The 18,143-nt window shown below is 43.9% G+C and overlaps 1 protein-coding gene across 2 annotated transcripts; it reads left to right on the forward strand.

The window, feature by feature from the left end:
* Nucleotides 1-5,631: 5,631 nt before the first annotated feature.
* Nucleotides 5,632-18,031, forward strand: LOC114592729 (G-protein coupled receptor 54-like). 2 transcript variants are annotated; one of them, XM_028721017.2, is made up of 6 exons: nucleotides 5,632-5,981; nucleotides 6,564-6,955; nucleotides 12,829-12,953; nucleotides 13,175-13,310; nucleotides 15,701-15,939; nucleotides 17,261-18,031. In XM_028721017.2, the coding sequence occupies exons 2-6, from the start codon at nucleotides 6,652-6,654 to the stop codon at nucleotides 17,624-17,626; spliced, it is 1,170 nt and encodes a 389-aa protein (XP_028576850.1). In that variant the 5' UTR covers nucleotides 5,632-5,981; nucleotides 6,564-6,651; the 3' UTR covers nucleotides 17,627-18,031. The 2 variants fall into 2 exon arrangements, with proteins under 2 accessions (XP_028576850.1, XP_077780481.1); XM_077924355.1 differs by lacking the exon at nucleotides 5,632-5,981 and adding an exon at nucleotides 6,006-6,286.
* Nucleotides 18,032-18,143: the final 112 nt, after the last annotated feature.

The raw sequence follows: 18,143 nt of genomic DNA on the forward strand, positions 1-18,143 counted from the left end.
TGAGATCAGGCCTCCCTGTGAACAAAATGGTCCCAGGAGATTCATTATCTCCCAAGCACTCAACCGTCTCTTTCCATTCACTGGCTGACGTGTGCAGCAACGTAAGCCGAGAGCAGGGACATCAGTCTATCTTATTACACAATAAGACTTGGTAATTGTGTCTCTCGGCTTCCTTGAATTAGGATGAGTTAGCTCTTCTCAACTCTTACCTCTTATTAGGTTGAAATTAAACAGCCTTATTTATAAAAGCCACCTCACAGGCACAGAGAATGTCAAAAGGATTCCACTGTCTCCAAGCCCAGGCAGAAAACCCAGGAATTATTTCTAAGGCACTGATTTTCTGTCTTGCTATGGGGCTGAAGGAAGGAAAGTGCCAAGATGCCTCTGTCTTGCTATGGGGCTGAAGGAAGGAAAGTGCCAAGATGCCTCAGGGGACAGTGTCTAGGGTGACTGAAGCAAGGAAGTTAGCAATATCTCCTGTGATGTTGTAGGATATGTGCCATTTTATGGGATCATCCATAAGCTATGCCATATATTGAAGAGCTAGGAGGAAACAGCAAAACTGTGACAAATGAAGGATTTTGTCAAAACAATTCAAAGAGGCATAAAGGGGGTGTTAAATAAAAGGCTTTAGTAAGTGTGACATATTTTATGGATGGTCCATTTTACAAGAAGCAGAAGCAGTTAGAGTCAAGATGTGACAAGAATTAGACATAGGAGTAATCTATGGCACCTCTAGCCGCCCTTTTAAGTGTGCATTCACGATGATTTGTGCTCATGGCGGTATCAGGGCAGTTATACACAATCCCGCTTTCAATACTGTTTGTACCTGCAAGTTTCAAGGGTGGACATACTGCTTCATTTCCAACAAATGTGTGTTCTGTAGCTTCCTACTGAAATTCTGTACCTTTTAATATTACCAGTGTTGCAGTTTAATTTTGCCTCACTTTTGCTGTGCAAGAGTGCCTATTTATTCATTTATTAATTAATGCATTTATATACAATATGGATATTCCTCCAAGGAGATCAAGGTGGCAAATGTGGCTCTCCTCCCTCTCCATTTGATTCTCAGAACAATCCAGTGAGGTTGGTTAGGCTGAGAGATTGTGAGTAGCCGAAGGTCACCCAGCAAGCTTCATGGCCAGTGGGGATTTGAACCCCCACTAAGGGGGTTCTTCCAGGTCCAACACCCTAACCACTACACCACACTGGCTCTAATTTCAGAATTAGAAATCCAGAACAACTAATAAAGTGGACTGATGATGTACCGTATTTTTTGCTCTATAAGACGCACCAGACCACAAGACACACCTAGTTTTTGGAGGCGGAAAACAAGAAAAAAAAATATTCTGAATCTCAGAAGCCAGAACAGCAAGAGGGATCGCTGCGCAGTGAAAGCAGCAATCCCTCTCGCTGTTCCGGCTTCTGGGATAGCTGCGCAGCCCGCATTCGCTCCATAAGACACACACACATTTCCCCTTACATTTTAGGAGGGAAAAAGTGAGTCTTATAGAGCAAAAATACAGTATGTACGGTCCAATATAAGTCTACCAGTAATGCATTATTACTGTGTCAATGACATGTTGCAGAATACACCCACAAAAAAGAAAAAAAAGAAACCCAGTCAATGACATCACTACGAAGTATCTTTATTCTCCCACATAACAATGTGAGTTTTCAGGATGAGTATGACAAATTGAACCACCACACTATGCCTCATTGTTAGAAAGCAACTTACTAACTTTTTAAAGCCGCTTTTTGACTTAAACTTATACCAAGAATGTCGGGATAACCCCTAGAAAAGGAAACAGCTCTTTTTCAAAAACAAGCTCTATGCTTGTTTGTTTGTTCTTTACAATCTCTGGAAGCCCTTCCTCCCTTTTAATATTTTTTTTTTAAAATAAACTGTGGCAAAGTTAGGCAATCTGGGACTTCATAGTTTTATATGAGGGCCCTTCTATAGATGGCAATGTGTATTACTTCATGTACTTCAAAATGTGTAAGTTGGTCTTGCCTAATTTGGGGGCTTTCCTTCCCAATCTGCTGAGTGAGGCCCTGAACTTCTGTCCTGATGGCACCACTGACTGTGCAGGCCAAACAGCATGTGATTCTGAGGGCTGCCTCAGCCAACCTCTGTGGAAATGCCCTCTCTTCAGTATCAGAGTTTGAAGGACTCCCCCTCACCACTGCCCTCCAGAGAATATATTTTTATGGCAGGAATTCATGGTTCCGGGCTCTTGTAGAAAAATATAGCATAGTCAGAGATAGATATCGAAGCTGGCAAGAGATTTATAACAAACAAACAAAAATATTTATCTGGCAGAGTGGTTTTCAGTCACTCCAGTGATGCAGAGAGGACACAATAATTTGCCTTTTGTGGGTTACAAAGGCTCCTTGTGAGTTTATCTTTAGATGAATTCAATCAAGCCTCTCCAAAGAGACGGTCATGCCAGGTGATGTGCTTGCTAACCCACCTGGTGTTTGGCTGCTGATTTTCTAATCATCCAATTTGCCAGCTTGGTAATGTGTTTATTGCTGATTAGTTCTGACTCAGATGTCTGCTGTTCTCTTTGGGGGAGAGTCTGTGTTCTTGAGAATGATCCTGCTGACTTTACATCATGTTGCAAACAACTTTACAAAATGGTCTGTGAGGGAGCTCTGTACTACACCTCTGGATCAGAGATAGGGCCAAGTCATAGTGGTGTGTTCTGAATATGAGTTGAATGCATACTAATAGCATTCAGCTGGTTGAAGTGACTGTGATCACTCATGCCCTCCTTGCAACTCAACACACATTTATCAATTGTAGCCTAAGCACATCTGGAGGACCACAGGCTCCCCAGCTCAGCCCAGGAAGACTGTACTATCTCATTCTGGTCTATCCATAGACCAGACCAGAGGTGTTGATGTTCAAGCCAACCTGCAAGAAACATGCTCTCTAATCCCAGGTGCAGGAAGGTTCAAGAATGTCCAGGAATCTGATCTCACAGCAGGTACATTGGCATGCAGGTCTGGGGACTGAGCCATCATTTACAATGACCTAGACTGAGGGAAGGTGATATCAGACAGACCCAGAGACTGAGCAATCCATGAGGCATTGGCAATCCAGTGTGGTGCAGTCTCTAGAGGGGTCAGACAAGGACCGGGGAGATCCAGGTTCAAGTCCTCATGACACTCAGCCACAAAGCTTTTGAGGGAGCTGCTGTTTTTCAGTACAATCCAACTCACAAGGTTTCTTTGAGATTAAAAATAATAATGGATCATGTATGCAACTTTGAGCTTCTTGGAAGGGTAGCTGCGGTAGCCATAGTAGTCCTTGGCAGGTATTGCTCTGACACCTTGGTTCTAAATTAACCTGAGGGGAACTGAGGAAGAGAAGTTCCATCAAAAGCAAGCTCTTTTGATGGGCCAATTGAATTCTCACCATGAGTTCTTATGAGCCACTAAGAAAAGGAGTAGCTGTGGTAGTCTCATCAGGTATTTGCTTAGACACTTTGGTTCTAAATTAACTTGAGGAAGGCAGAGAGAAGCTCCATCATAAGCAAGCTTTGGAGAGAGGCAGAGACCAAGGGTGTGTTCACATTGCCACCTTACAGTGCAGCACAGTTGTTTTTCCCCTGAGGTGCTTTACTGCTCTTCCGCTCCCCACCAGCTGTTCACATCAGTACAGCTTAATTAGTATGAGGTTCATTTTTGTTTGTTTACACAAACAAATTAGTAACAGCTTAAGGAATCCAATCAGCGTGAAGCTGGTTTGAGAAATGAGGCAGTACAGGATACATATGCATTTTGGATCATGCTGTGTGAATATGGATTAAAAACCCAGCACTGGAGATGCAGTAAGTGCGCGGCAAAGAGGAGCTGAATGTGGTCCAAGGGTAGAACAGGACTGTGCACTTGGCTTCCTCCCATTTTGTTATTTCCCCACTCTCTCCCCTTCCTCATTCAAGCACCTTGTCGTCTGCCCTTATACTTCATTACCAATATGGCTCTGCCTCATTGTGTGCTTTCCCATCCTTAGTGCCTATTTGCTTATTGAGGTCTTTATGCCAGCATGTGTCACCATGGCACTGGAACTAAGAGGCCTATGAAAAGCTCTTCCAAAGAAATCATAGAAGGGAATGGATGGAGAGAATGCTGTGCCTTGTTAGCAAATGAAGAAGAAGAGTATATTGAGCAGCCCCCAAAAAGAGATGAGACAGTCATCTCTCGGTAAAATTGGCTTAGGATGAAAAGCAAATAAAGAAGCACTTGGACATTTTTATATCAGGAAGCCACTCATACCTTTCAGAAGCATTCAAGAGAGAAGATAAGCTTCTTCCTGAGAACGATTGCTATTCTAGGTGGTGATTCATTCATTCATTCTTCATTTATAGAAACTGGAGATATTGGGGGTGGAGGGACGGGGCGGGGGAAAGAAAAACAATGCTCTTATATTAGTTAAGAGGCTGGAAAGCAGATGCCTCAGGGGTGAAGGACAAATACTTATTTGGATGGGATGAGACTATCAAAATAAGTGGAGTGGCAAAAGTAAGAGCCAATGCATGTAAGTGGGTATGATTTTTGAAGGACCTGGCTGAGGTTGGTTGCTTAGGTCTGCCTTGTTCCCCAAACAGAGGTGGTCCCTATAATAAATTCATGCCCTAATTATAAAACAGAAGATGACCCTCTCCCTGTGTACCATGGGAAGGGCTCTTCTCCAAACCTTGCTTCAAGTATCAGAAGCTTGAGAATCCCTTCGGATCAAGTGTTGGAAACAAACAGTGGAGGCCTAGGTTCAATCTGTGTCAGGCCATGAAGGTGCCAACCTTTTCCAAACTTGATTTACCCTCAGAGGCTTGTTGTGATTGGGGCAGGAGGGGACCTAGAACCCCCCTCATTATATAACCCCATTCACCATAAGGCGGGGCGGAGCACAGCATGTGTTGAAGGTTGGTCTATAGATGTTTTGGATGTTTAAGCAAATGAGTGATTCCAACTCACAGGCTACCATTTCAAACAATTACTAGGCAAGGAGCCAACATTTGTCCATGTAGCTCAGTACTGTCCCCCCCCCCCCCATCACCTACTGCTGAAGTGCTTTCACTTGGAGATGCCCAGATTTGAACCTGAGTCCTTCTGAAATGCAAGCCATTTATTTAAAAGGGAGCAGGGAACTCATCAAGGATTTATTTTTCTTTAAATGGGTTTTCTTGAACTTTAGGTACTTATGGGTTTTTTGGGGTTTTTTTGCAAATAAAATAAAGATTTTGTTCATTTTTTAATTGTGCAGGATAGTGTGCTTAAACCTAACTGAAAGTTTTCAGTAATGCTGAAAAGGAAAATCAGCCCCCCACTCACCCACCCAATAACTCACAGTCCCATTCAAATTGTCAAAGAATTCAAATATGCAGGAAAACCGGGAAAGTTTTTTGTGTCATGGATTCATAGAATTGTGGAGTTGGAGGGGATCCCCAGGGTCAACCCGTTGCAAGTCGTTGGTAAAGTTCAGTACCTCTGCAGAAAGAAGTAAGGCTTGCGATTCCTTCCTCGATTTAAATCAGAGAGGACCACGAAAAACACCCACAGTCATCTCAGGAAAATAGTGGCCTCTGTGTTCTCACCGAGTAACTTTCAGGGAGACCTCTGGAGTCCTCCCGTCCGCCAGACTCACATTTCTAAGAGTCCACGTTTGATCTCCTCGCTCTCTTTTCGCCTCTGCTTTCCCGCTCTGCGGGAGGGGTTGCAGCCGAGCCGGCGTGTGAGACAGAGGATGGTCTTCTTCTTTTCTGCCAAACACTACCGCGCATCGCGTGGATCCTTTCTGCTGTGCACTTGCCTGCTGCTCCCTTCGTCCCGGACTGGGCATCTTCAAGCCTCCCCCGCGCACTTGTGGACTGCATCCCTGGGAGCCAATCAGAGCCGCCTCTTCCTCCCCTCATCGGCAAGTTCAGCTTGCTTGCGGTGCCTCTCCTTGGGTGCAGAGCCCAGCGTCGGTCAGGGTAAGTCCCGGGAAGGATGCTGCGCCAAAGGAGGCGGGTGGAAAAGAAGGAGTTGGTACAGGAAGAAGCTCAGGAACCCCCAGCGTAGTGGAAAGGGCAGACGGAGAGGAGAGAGAGTTGCCAGCACGCTGTGGTGCAGATGAGGGTGAAGGGGTGTGCGGGGGTTTCTGTTCTGGCACAGGAGAAGGATTGCAGGAATAATGGGATCAACTCAGAGAGAACCCACCAGCGCAAAAGATGCTCTTTTGCCAACCCCACCGCTAATAGTTGCTGCATCACCTTGCTACTGCCCCTGAGCCTGAAAGGTATGAGAAACCTTAGGAAGCTTCTTAATTGTTTTTTTCCTTCCACCCAAAGACCTGCTGAAGCTTTGAAATTTAATGGGGGATGTCTCCTTTCCCTACATTTGGCACCCAACCCTATTTCTGCCAGGACTTTGCAAGTCACACACCCCTCTCTCCTGTGGCTAAGAGGAAATTGATCACCCTTGGGACATCAGTAGTTGCTCCAGTCCCTGCTACATCATCTCTCTCTCTCTCTCTCTCTCTCTCTCTCTCTCTCTCTCTCTCTCTCTCTCTTCAGAGAAATTAGTAAGACTTCCCACCCACGTTGCTTAGGAAGGAAGGCTGCCCAGGTAGGGTTGTTGTGGGTCCTCCTCTTCGCTTCAGGAATGGAGGCTGAACTTTCGCCTTCTGAGGCCTGGTCCAGCGGGACAGCAGAACCCACCACGCCCTGGTTGATGGAGCTGAGCAGTGTTGGGCCCAGCACAGATGGTGCCCTTCCAGTTGGGATGCAGCTGTGGATCTTCAACAGCAGTGGAGAGGAGGACACCTCACCCCCGTTTCTGACCGACGCCTGGCTTGTGCCTGTCTTCTACGCCCTCATCATGCTGCTTGGTCTGGTGGGGAACTCACTGGTCATCTATGTCATCAGCAAGCACCGCCAGATGCGCACAGCCACCAACTTCTACATTGGTGAGTGAACCCTGCCTGCTTGCTTTCCTGTGCTCTAGGCTTGCCCCCCGAGCACCTTGACTGCTGACAGGTGTCTGGGCAGGAAGAAGGAGTGTAAAACTTCTTCCAACTCTCCTCTCTGATCTTCTTCAACCTGCCACATGTTACAGTGCCCAGACATGACTTTAGGCTTCTGTTATGCCAGAGAGTGCCCATCCGTCCTAACCAGGATTGCTAATGGAATATTTCATATCCCCAGTATGCACAGCCCTTTCCCAATGTTACCCAATGTTCTTCCATAACATAAACAAGACAGGAAAGGCTGTTGAAAACTAACCTCGTAGTGAATTTGCCTGACATGCCTTCTCCACCCGGTGTGGTAAATAAAGTATTACCTATTATTGGTCAGCCTCCCACTGCTAAGACAAGTCAGTCTTGATTGCATTTTACTGATTTCGCAGACAGATGGTTAAAATACCCATCCATCCCAATTTTTATTTTCATTTCAACTGATTCTCATCCAGCTGGATATCTCAGTTGGTTAGAACATGGTGCTGACAATGCCAAGGTTGCAGGTTCAATTTCAATCCCCATATGGGGCAACTGCATATTCCTGCATTGCAGGGGAATGGACTGGATGATCCTTCGGGTCCCTTCCGACCTTATAATTCTAAGAGCTTCTAAGAGTACATTTATGGTCCATAGTGACCTGTAGCCTCCTGCTTGCACAATTCCTGGTACAGTATATAACTTGTTCTGATGTCTTCCAGTGATTATCTACTGTCAGGGGAAGAGAATCTTACTCTCCTCTATGCTCATCAGGAATCTTCAGTACACTTGCTCTAACTTTAAAATAATTGCGGATGTAATTTATCTTCAAGATGTATGTTGATTTACCAAAAGAAAATACTGCAAATTGGGATATTACTTAATCTGTTTCTTCCATTATTTACCATACAAATTTGGCACCCTGATATAACAACTCTCACAATTTCATACCTCTCCGTGTACTATCAATATATTTAGATTGTGTGCCACAGCTATAGTGTCTACTTAGAAGTAAGTCCCACTGAGTTCAGCGTTGAAATAGTGGACTCTGTTCTGAGAAAACATGCAAAGGAACCCTCGGGAGCTCACTTTAAGCTCCTGAATGTTTCTTTTGAACCGTGTCCTTACCTTCCTCCACATACAATTCTAGGTTTGGAGCAGGCAGGCATAGTCTGAGGGAAACAGCTTCATGGGACCAGTAACAGGCTTAATTAGGCTTGAGGGCTGGAGGTTCACCATCCCGATATATAAGCTTGTTCTTTTAAAAGGCAATCATTTTACCCATTAAACAGATACCAGGGGAGGGGGCAGAACACACAGGTATCTCAGTGCTAGATGCAAATTCAGTACACAACAGCAACAGGTACACAGTACAATGATACCTTAGGTTACAGATGCTTCAGGTTACAGGCGTTTCAGGTTACAGACTCCACTAACCCAGAAATAGTACCTCAGGTTAAGAACTTTGCTTCAGGATGAGAACAGAAATTGTGCGGCGGCAGCATGGCAGCAGCGGGAGGCCCCATTAGCTAAAGTGGTACCTCAGGTTAAGAACAGTTTCAGGTTAAGAACGGACCTCCAGAACGAATTAAGTTCTTAACCCGAGGTACCACTGTACAACATGCACATTATGCTTTTGGGAGCAAGAGGATTCCCTTCCTTTTGTGCTCAGTTTCCTTAAATGTTTAAACTGTCTGAGAAACATCTACAACTCACTGATTGGCGCTTTAATTTAATTTAAGTAGTTTGTTTAAACATCTATATCCTACCCTTCCTCCCTAAGGCAGCAGATGAGAAGTGATAAAACATCTTCAAAATATTTTGAAAAGCTAAACAGACATGCAAATTTGCTGCCTGATGAGCCATACTACAGCTGTTCGACAAGGACAGTATAAAGGGAAGCTCCCCATGGTTTCACATTTTCAATTTCCTTGAGCTAGCCAAGGGATTCAGCCAATATAATGTGTGAAGCTGGTCAGCGTCTGCATCCAAAGCATAGCTTGGTGAGTCTAGATGAGAAATCCCCACTCGCAGTCCTTGGCAAAGAAAGTGTTTCTTTGTCTGATTACCGCGATCCACCACCCTGCCCTCTGCTTTTCCTTAGTGTGTGAAGACTGCCAGTGTTTTGCATGGTCTAGTTTAGTTTGTTTTCCATCTCACAATCATTGTTAGGCTTTCCATTATTAGTGTGAAGGCTTGTATCTCATCAAAAATGGTTTTGTGACTGCTCTAGACAGAAGTTGTATACTATTCCTCTTCTGAGGTATTTCCCAGTCCCATTCTCTGTCATTACTGGGGTCTGCTATTGGTCCTCCTCCTTCTAACCTAGATTTACCCTATTATACCCTGGACCCATTCTCCATTTTCATGAATGCAGCTATTTTCTAACATTCTTTTACCAAAAGCTGCATCCAACTGGCTGCAACCTGCTCTCAGGGCACTTTCACACTATCACTTTTTCAGGTGGGATTCAGACACATACAGTACTAGCAATTGCAGGTTGCACAGTTCAAGATAACTGAGTGGTCTTTTGCGACAAATCTGCTTCCCCAAAAGACTGGACCTATCTGCAATAAGGAAAGTGATGGGAAAGTTATGGGATAACAGTTGCTTTGATGCCCAGGAGCCAGCATTGTCTAATCTCTCTGCAATCAAATCAGTGTGAATGCTCAATAAACACATCACCTGGAAGTCCTCAGCCCTATTTTTTGTGCATTAAATATCCCGGTATTTAAAAAAATTAATTAATTTTATTAAAATTGTTATTTATTTATTTTTAAGAATAATTTTTTATTAACCGACCAATCACATCAAATCAAACCAAATTACATAAATTCCAAATTACACAGCCGAATTTTAAATTTTTGTTGGGGGTACCCATATTTCAAGTTCCGAAGGAGATCCAATCAACTTCTTGCTTCTTACTGCTGTTTTAATGTCCACAAATCTAACCTTATGATGTTCACAGTACTATCCAGTCCTTTCTTATTGTTTTTCCACATCTCTTGTTGTTATTTTCATATATTTTTCCTTTCTCTTTGTGACCTCTGATAGTCTCCACAAGCTGGTTAGAACAGTTTGTAATCCTGCGTGGATATATTTTTTTTTTATCCAGTAGCCATATCCAGACGTTTTCCATATAACATCACTTCCAACATCACTACATCAAAACAGTCTTAGTGTCATTAATCTTCACCAATCTGCCTCCTTTCTCAAAACCTCTGAGGAGATTCACTAGGAATGCAGTCTGAAAATAAGTTCGTTCCTCCTCCCGGCTATAAATCCTTTGGCAAGATGGCGACTCCGAATTAATTGCTGCGCCATTCCAAAAGCTCTTATTGCTTCTCGATCTCCATAAAGCATTGTTGTTGTTGTTGTTGTTGTTGTTTAGTCGTTTAGTCGTGTCTGACTCTTCGTGACCCCATGGACCAGAGCACGCCAGGCACTCCTGTCTTCCACCGCCTCCTGCAGTTTGGTCAGGCTCATGTTTGTAGCTTCGAGAACACTATCCATCCATCTCATCCTCTGTCGTCCCCTTCTCCTTGTGCCCTCCATCTTTCCCAACATCAGGGTCTTTTCCAGGGAGTCTTCTCTTCTCATGAGGTGGCCAAAGTATTGGAGCCTCAACTTCACGATCTGTCCTTCCAGTGAGCACTCAGGTCTGATTTCCTTAAGAATGGATGCGTTTGATCTTCTTGCAGTCCATGGGACTCTCAAGAGTCTCCTCCAGCACCATAATTCAAAAGCATCAATTCTTCGGCGATCGGCCTTCTTTATGGTCCAGCTCTCACTTCCATACATCACTACTGGGAAAACCATGGCTTTAACTATACGGACCTTTGTTGGTAAGGTGATGTCTCTACTTTTTAAGATGTTGTCTAGATTTGCCATCGCCTTTCTCCCAAGGAGCAGGCGTCTTTTAATTTCGTGACTGCTGTCACCATCTGCAGTGATCATGGAGCCCAAGAACATAAAATCTCTCACTGCCTCCATTTCTTCCCCTTCTATTTGCCAGGAGGTGATGGGACCAGTGGCCATGATCTTCGTTTTTTTGATGTTGAGCTTCAGACCATATTTTGCGCTCTCCTCTTTCACCCTCATTAAAAGGTTCTTTAATTCCTTTCATATTCATGTTCCTTTCATATCTCCTCCATAAAGCATACTTTTGGTTAAAGTTTATCTCCACACAGACCTTAATCATCCTGCTTGGGTCAGTTCAACCGACGATTCTAATGAGGAGGGGTTCTTGTAAATCACATAGAAGGAAAGTAAAAAAGGTTGTCCCCCCCCATTCAGTCCCATTGTCAACATACCCAGCCTTTGGTGTATCTTCATCGTAAAATATTCCTGTTTCTCCAACCCGTCGTCTTCTTTCGCAGAGGTCACTTAAAATAACAGACTTCACTCCCCTTCTTCACTTGAAATATGTGCATTTGCTTCTTTTGTAATTAATTATTACAAATTGCTGCAGCTAGTGCGCGATCAGAGACAGCGTCCAGGAGAGCCAAGGTCCACACGGGGGCATTCTGCCTAGGGCCCTCACCCCCTTCTTTCGAATTAGGGGGTGATTTATGGGCACAGCAGGCAAGGGCAGTGTTCCCCATTTCCTTGGGGCAACAAGGGAGGCTGCCTACTCCCATAACAGCCTCTTAATTACCACGTGTGGGTCAGAGAGATGGTATTGTCGGCCATCTTCCAATGCACCCCCTAGTGGCCCCCCTTTTATTAAAACATTTATTTAAAAATTACAGCTCTGTCCACTGCTGCCAAAATATCACAGAATGATCACTCCAATCCTGAATCCCACATCACCTTCATGTTGGCTCACCAAATATCCTCAAATATCCTGGTATGTGTAGGGATACATTGGTGCAAATTGCTCAATTTTAAAGTGTTATTGATAGGAAATAAAACACCATCACCACCTGCACTTGCAGTTCTGGAAGCAGATTTATACAGGAACTGTGCAAAGATACCACAGGAGTAACTAGCAACAACAGCCCTGGTCTCAATGTTCCTTTATTCTGGAGTGTTCAAGGGGCTCCATCAGAAATGTCACTATTCCAAAATTCTGGATGCAGTGAGCATCCAGTGAGCAACACGAAGCAGAATAATATTTATTTATTTCATTTTTAAGTGCCACAATTCTTCCTAAAAGAGCCTGGAGCAGTAATCCGCAAAGCAAAGGAATTGTGAATAATATAAGTAAAAACATTTCAAAACAACCACATGTCTCCACGGCAAATGATAGAAACTTTGATAGAGCTGGAAGGGACCCAAGGGTCATCGAGTCCAACCCTCTGCAATGCAGGAATCTCGGCTAAAGCATCCATGGCAGATGGCCACCCAACCTCTGCTTAAAACCCTCCAAGGAAGGAGAGTCCACCACCTCTCATGGGAGTCTGTTCCACTGCCTAACAGCTTTTACTGCCAGATAGTTTTTCCGAATGTTTAGTCGGAATCTCCTTTCTTGTAACTTGAAGCCATTGCCTCAAGTCGTACCCTCAAGAGCAGTAGAAAACAAGCTTGCTCCATCTTCCATACCATTTTAAGGTTTCCAGGAGCAGTATCTTTCAGCCATTACATGCCTCAGTAAACAGAAATCTTTTATAAATCGCTCTTGTATGTGATGGTGATGATGATGATGTTAATAAGAAACTTTTTATTATTTATATGTCTCCCGTTTGATTGGATTGTTGTTAATAACGGAGGCAGTAAGATGGAGGGAGGCAGTAACAGGAACTTCCCACTGCAACCAATACTGATTCAAGCACACGCATGTGTGATCTTTATTACGCCTATTATGCCTAAGTCCCATGCTAATGTTGACTCTGTATCTTTTGCAGCAAACCTGGCTACCACTGACATAATTTTCTTAGTGTGCTGCGTTCCCTTCACTGCCACGCTCTATCCCCTCCCCAGCTGGGTGTTTGGGGACTTCATGTGCAAATTCGTCAACTATTTGCAGCAGGTGAGCTTGAATGGTGGAAGAATCTATGTGTGATATTTTAGTGGATTTACGATATTACGTGTGTTGCAGTGAGGGCGAGTGTCTGTGCACTGTATATCATACACATATGTGCAGCTGTTTGGGAACAGTCCCTTTCCCGTGAAGGGGGTGGAGGTGAGTGCTGGAGTCTACAGGAACAGATCATATGGTCCCCCTTTGCCAGTTGTTTCTCTTCTCACCAGGTAACCGTGCAGGCTACGTGCATCACTCTAATGGCGATGAGTATGGACCGCTGCTACGCCACACTGTACCCACTGCAATCACTCCGTTATCGGACCCCCCAGGTAGCCATGGCAGTCAGCTTTGCGATCTGGATTGGTGAGTGAGGGCAGCAAAGTCTATGAACACAAATTTATGGGGAAGAAAGGGGCTGGCGCTTGCTTGATACGGAGGAGCCAGGTAAGTGTAAATCCTAACCCATCCAGTTTGGTATTCCTGGTATCAGGCTTGTCACTCAGAATCTAAGCAAGAACCAGCTTCTTTATTGACTCTTTGGTGTACATATTTACTTTGGTCAATCAAGAAGAAGTTGGTACTTGCTTAGATGATAATACCAACTTCTTAATAGACCAAAATAGCTAATTTCATGGGCTACAGTCCACTTCATCAGATGCATAACATGCAACCCTCTGCTAGCAGGGATTTTTACATGTGGGTATACTTAACCGTCTAGGAGTCCTTTACCCTTTCTCTTTTTTTAACCTTTTATAGAGAATAATCATACACAGTGAGGTCAGAGAGTAATGGGGTGCAAAAAATACAGATTGTCATAATTTCTTTAAAGCACACATGTGTGTAAGATGGGTGCAGTAACCATTCATAAATCCAGTTACAGAAAGGTAGCCGTGTTGGTCTGCCATAGTCAAAACAAAAAAAATTCCTTCCAGTAGCACCTTAAAGACCAACTAAGTTAGTTCTTGGTATGAGCTTTCGTGTGTATGCACACTTCTTCAGATACACTGAAACAGAAGTTGCCAGATCCTTCTATATAGTGAGAAGGTGGGGAGGGGTATTACTCAGAAGGGTGGTGGGAATGGGTGATTGGCAGATAGCTGTGATGAGCCTGTTGACGACTCTTAACGACTGCAATAGGTCTTACAGGAAAAAGCAAGGGGTGAGAAGGTGAAAAATGGCTTTGTCATGTATAATGAGATAAGAATCCAATGTCTTTGTTCAGACCAGGTCTCTCCATGGTTTTAAGTTTGGTAATGAGTTGCAATTCAGCAGCTTCTCTTTCCAGTATATAGCAAACAGTCCATTGTATATAGCCAGGCACTACGTTACAGCCGTACCTGTTCCAATTCTACAGACAGAGACTCTCACCTAAGAGATCTACAGCAAACCTTTTTAGAACTAAAATACCCAGCAGATGAAGTTAGACAACAGATCAACAGAGCCAGACTGATACCCAGAGAGAACTTGCTGCAAAACAGACCCAAAAAAGAAAATAACAGAACACCTCTAGTCATCACATACAGCTCCCAAGTCAAAACAGTACAACGCATCATCAGAGATCTACAACCTCTCCTGGACAATGACAGTTCTCTTTCTCAAGCTCTGGGAGGAAGACCTTTCATTGCCTACAGACAACCACTCAATCTTAAACAACTCCTAACCCACAATAATACTACAACCAGACTTAACACGGACACTGGCACCAGAGCCTGCAATAAACCCAGATGCCAACTTTGCTGCCACATACACCCGGACAACACCATTACTGGCCCCAACAACATCACACATACCATCTCGGGACTATTTAATTGCTCATCATCTAACATTGTGTATGCCATCAAATGCCAACAGTGTCCTTCAGCTCTCTATATTGGACAAACAGGCCAAACCTTACGCCAAAGAATAAACGGACATAAATCTGACATCAAGAATCACAAGACAGAGAAACCAGTAGGAGAACACTTCAATCTCCCAGGACATTCTATACAAGATCTCAAAGTAGCTGTTTTACTACAAAGGAATTTCAGAAATAGACTGGAAAGAGAAGCTGCTGAATTGCAACTCATTACCAAACTTAAAACCATGGAGAGACCTGGTCTGAACAAAGACATTGGATTCTTATCTCATTATACATGACAAAGCCATTTTTCACCTTCTCACCCCTTGCTTTTTCCTGTAAGACCTATTGCAGTCGTTAAGAGTCGTCAACAGGCTCATCACAGCTATCTGCCAATCACCCATTCCCACCACCCTTCTGAGTAATACCCCTCCCCACCTTCTCACTATATAGAAGGATCTGGCAACTTCTGTTTCAGTGTATCTGAAGAAGTGTGCATGCACACGAAAGCTCATACCAAGAACTAACTTAGTTGGTCTTTAAGGTGCTACTGGAAGGAATTTTTTTTTTGTTTTCATTCATAAATCAGTATTGATAACAGAAACACAATGACATTGGGAAGTTAATTAACACCCTGCAGTATGTTAAGAAATAAGCAGGCTATAAGCAGAATTGGTGGTTCCAGTGTCTTCACTGGCACTAATGTTCACTTCAGTTGCTGTCAAAATCCTGGTCTCACCTTTTCTTCACAGGCCCACTCCTATTTACTATAAAACAGGATCTGCCTTAATCACATGGTATCTAGATAAGGCCTGGTTTGTTTACTGTTGCTCATTGACGTTATTTTGATCTCTGCAGGTTACAAGATGGAGCATCGCTGCATAGGAGCCTGACATCTGTGTCTTTGACCCCCTAGGTTCCTTCATTCTCTCATTGCCCATGGCTGTGTACCATCGCACTGAGGTCGGCTACTGGTACGGCTTGCGCACCTACTGTATTGAGGCATTCACCAGCAAGAGCCAGGAGCGCATCTTCATTCTATACACTTTCTTGGCTGTCTATCTGTTGCCCCTCCTCACAATCTGCCTTTGCTACTCTATTATGCTCAAGCGCCTTGGACGCCCTGTGGTGGAACCCATGGACCATGATTACCAGGTAAGTCGGTGGACAGAAATTGAATGGTCACCCTGTTTCTTGTTGGGCTTTCACAACTCTGTCACCCTATACACATCACAGGCAAATTTTCAATTTCGCTATTCTAAAGGAGGCCTATGAAATCTATACCAAACTGCTGAAAGACAGGCAAAGTACTAAACACCTAGGGGAGGAGTCAACTAACAAGCCCTGTCAATGGGGCTGGATTAACCATTACGCAAAAGACACATGTGCTTAGGGCATCAAGAGAAGGGGGGGGGGGGTCACGACAAAAAAATTCCATTGCTGAATTTACCATGGGCCATATGGTGCAGCTGGGGAAAAAATGGCCTCCACAATAAATGAAAAAATTACATATATATCTGTGCAAGAATAAAAAGAAATAATAATAATAATAATAATAATAATAATAATAATAATAATAATAATAATAGAGATTAATGATATACAACAAAATATATAACAAAATTAAAATCTGGTAAACTGCCACTTGGTCCACCAAGGCTCACATGTTTATATTTTGAATTAGATATATATGGGGGCACCAAAATCTTTTACATGCTTAGGACCTTTAAGGGTCTTAATCTGGCCCTTAAGTCAACATAAGTCCTGCACAAGGACTGATTTTTATTATATTTTTAATTTTTATTGTGTTTTAAATATTTTGTTCGAAGCCTCCCAGAGTGGCTGGGAAAACCCAGCCCAAATGGGTGGGGTATAAATAAAGTATTATTATTATTATTATTATTATTATTATTATTATTATTATTCTTCCACTTGCATAATGGGGCTTTGGGGCTTTTCTGCCTCCCCTCCAGGCCTCCTGTTTGGTGGGTGGTGGTTAGGGGGTCGGGAGAACCCTTGGAACAAGGCATGTGGGGAGGAGAGAGGGGGGGTCATTCCACCTGCTAAGCCGAAAGGCTTTCACTGATCGAACAAGTAGAAGAGCAGGACGTCAAATTCCTCCCCTATTCTCTTATCATGTAGCAAGTTTCCAAAAAGGGCAACTAAAATGATCAAGGGGTTGGAGCAGCTCCCTTATGAGGAAAGATTACAACATTGGGGGCTTTTCAGTTTAAAAAAATGATCGGGGGGGGGGCATGATAGAAATTTATAAAATCATGCATGGCATGGAGAAAGTGGATCTCCCTCTCTCATAATGCTGTGTGGGCAGAGTGCTGTTACCCGCATGTCCTGTTTTCAGGCTCCCAATAGGCATCTGAGAACAGGACGCTGGGTTTAGATGGGCCTTTGGTGTGATCCACCAGGACTCTTCCTATTCTCTTACACTGGGTGGATCACCTGTGACTTTTCTGTTCAGTCCCAGCAGGTGCAACACATGTCTGAGCGCTCAGCTGCCATGAGGGCCAAGATTTCCAAGATGGTGGTGGTGATTGTGCTGCTGTTCACCATTTGCTGGGGTCCTATCCAGCTTTACTTGCTCTTCCAGGGCTTCTACCGCCACTTCCAGGCCAACTATGAGACCTACAAGATCAAGACGTGGGCCAATTGCATGTCATATGCCAACTCGTCTCTCAACCCCATTGTCTATGCTTTCATGGGAGACAGCTTCCGCAAATCCTTCAAGAAGGCGTTCCCCTTCCTTTTCCGACAGCGGGTTGGGGACAACGGCGTGCACTCAGGCTGCCGCAATGCGGAAGTGAAATTTGTCATGGAGGGAACTTAACCCTTTCGCCTGACCTGGCTTCCGTCATGAACGATTCTGCCTGGTCTGTGCTGCCAAAGGATGCTGAGAAGGACAAAGACGATAGAGAAAGATGACCTGTGTCTTACAGATAGAAATTCGTGGTTATTTCAATACAATAACCAGAACACTAAGGATTTTAGTTCATCAATACACAGTAATAATGACTTGGGGGAAGGTCTGATTGTGGATTTTAGTTTTAACTTAAATGATGCAGGAATCTGAACCGAAGTGCTATGCCACGAGATTAGCAGAAGGAAGCCTCTTTTTGTGTTTGTGGAGTGGATAACATGAGTGTACTCTGCCTTCTTCAGCACATGGTTTTGTGTTTGGTGCCCCATCTTGGATTTATCCTGGAGCCTCAAATGTAAGAATAAAGCTTTTTCAAACTGCATTTCCTCCGAGGCTTAAATACATTTAAAACCTGTGTTTCCCAAGTTCTACTCATCCAGCACTGTAACCACTACACCACACTGCCACAGGGCCAGCAGCATAGGTT

The sequence above is a fragment of the Podarcis muralis genome, chromosome 2, assembly GCF_964188315.1.
Source record: "Podarcis muralis chromosome 2, rPodMur119.hap1.1, whole genome shotgun sequence".
NCBI lineage: Eukaryota > Metazoa > Chordata > Lepidosauria > Squamata > Lacertidae > Podarcis > Podarcis muralis.

Bases quoted from the DNA above. Each gene is read 5' to 3' on its own strand.
- LOC114592729 (XM_028721017.2), top strand. From the start codon at position 6,652: ATGGAGGCTGAACTTTCGCCTTCTGAGGCCTGGTCCAGCGGGACAGCA. The intron at 12,954-13,174 runs GTGAGCTTGAAT...TCTTCTCACCAG, and splicing joins TCGTCAACTATTTGCAGCAG to GTAACCGTGCAGGCTACGTG. The intron at 15,940-17,260 runs GTAAGTCGGTGG...TTTTCTGTTCAG, and splicing joins CCATGGACCATGATTACCAG to TCCCAGCAGGTGCAACACAT.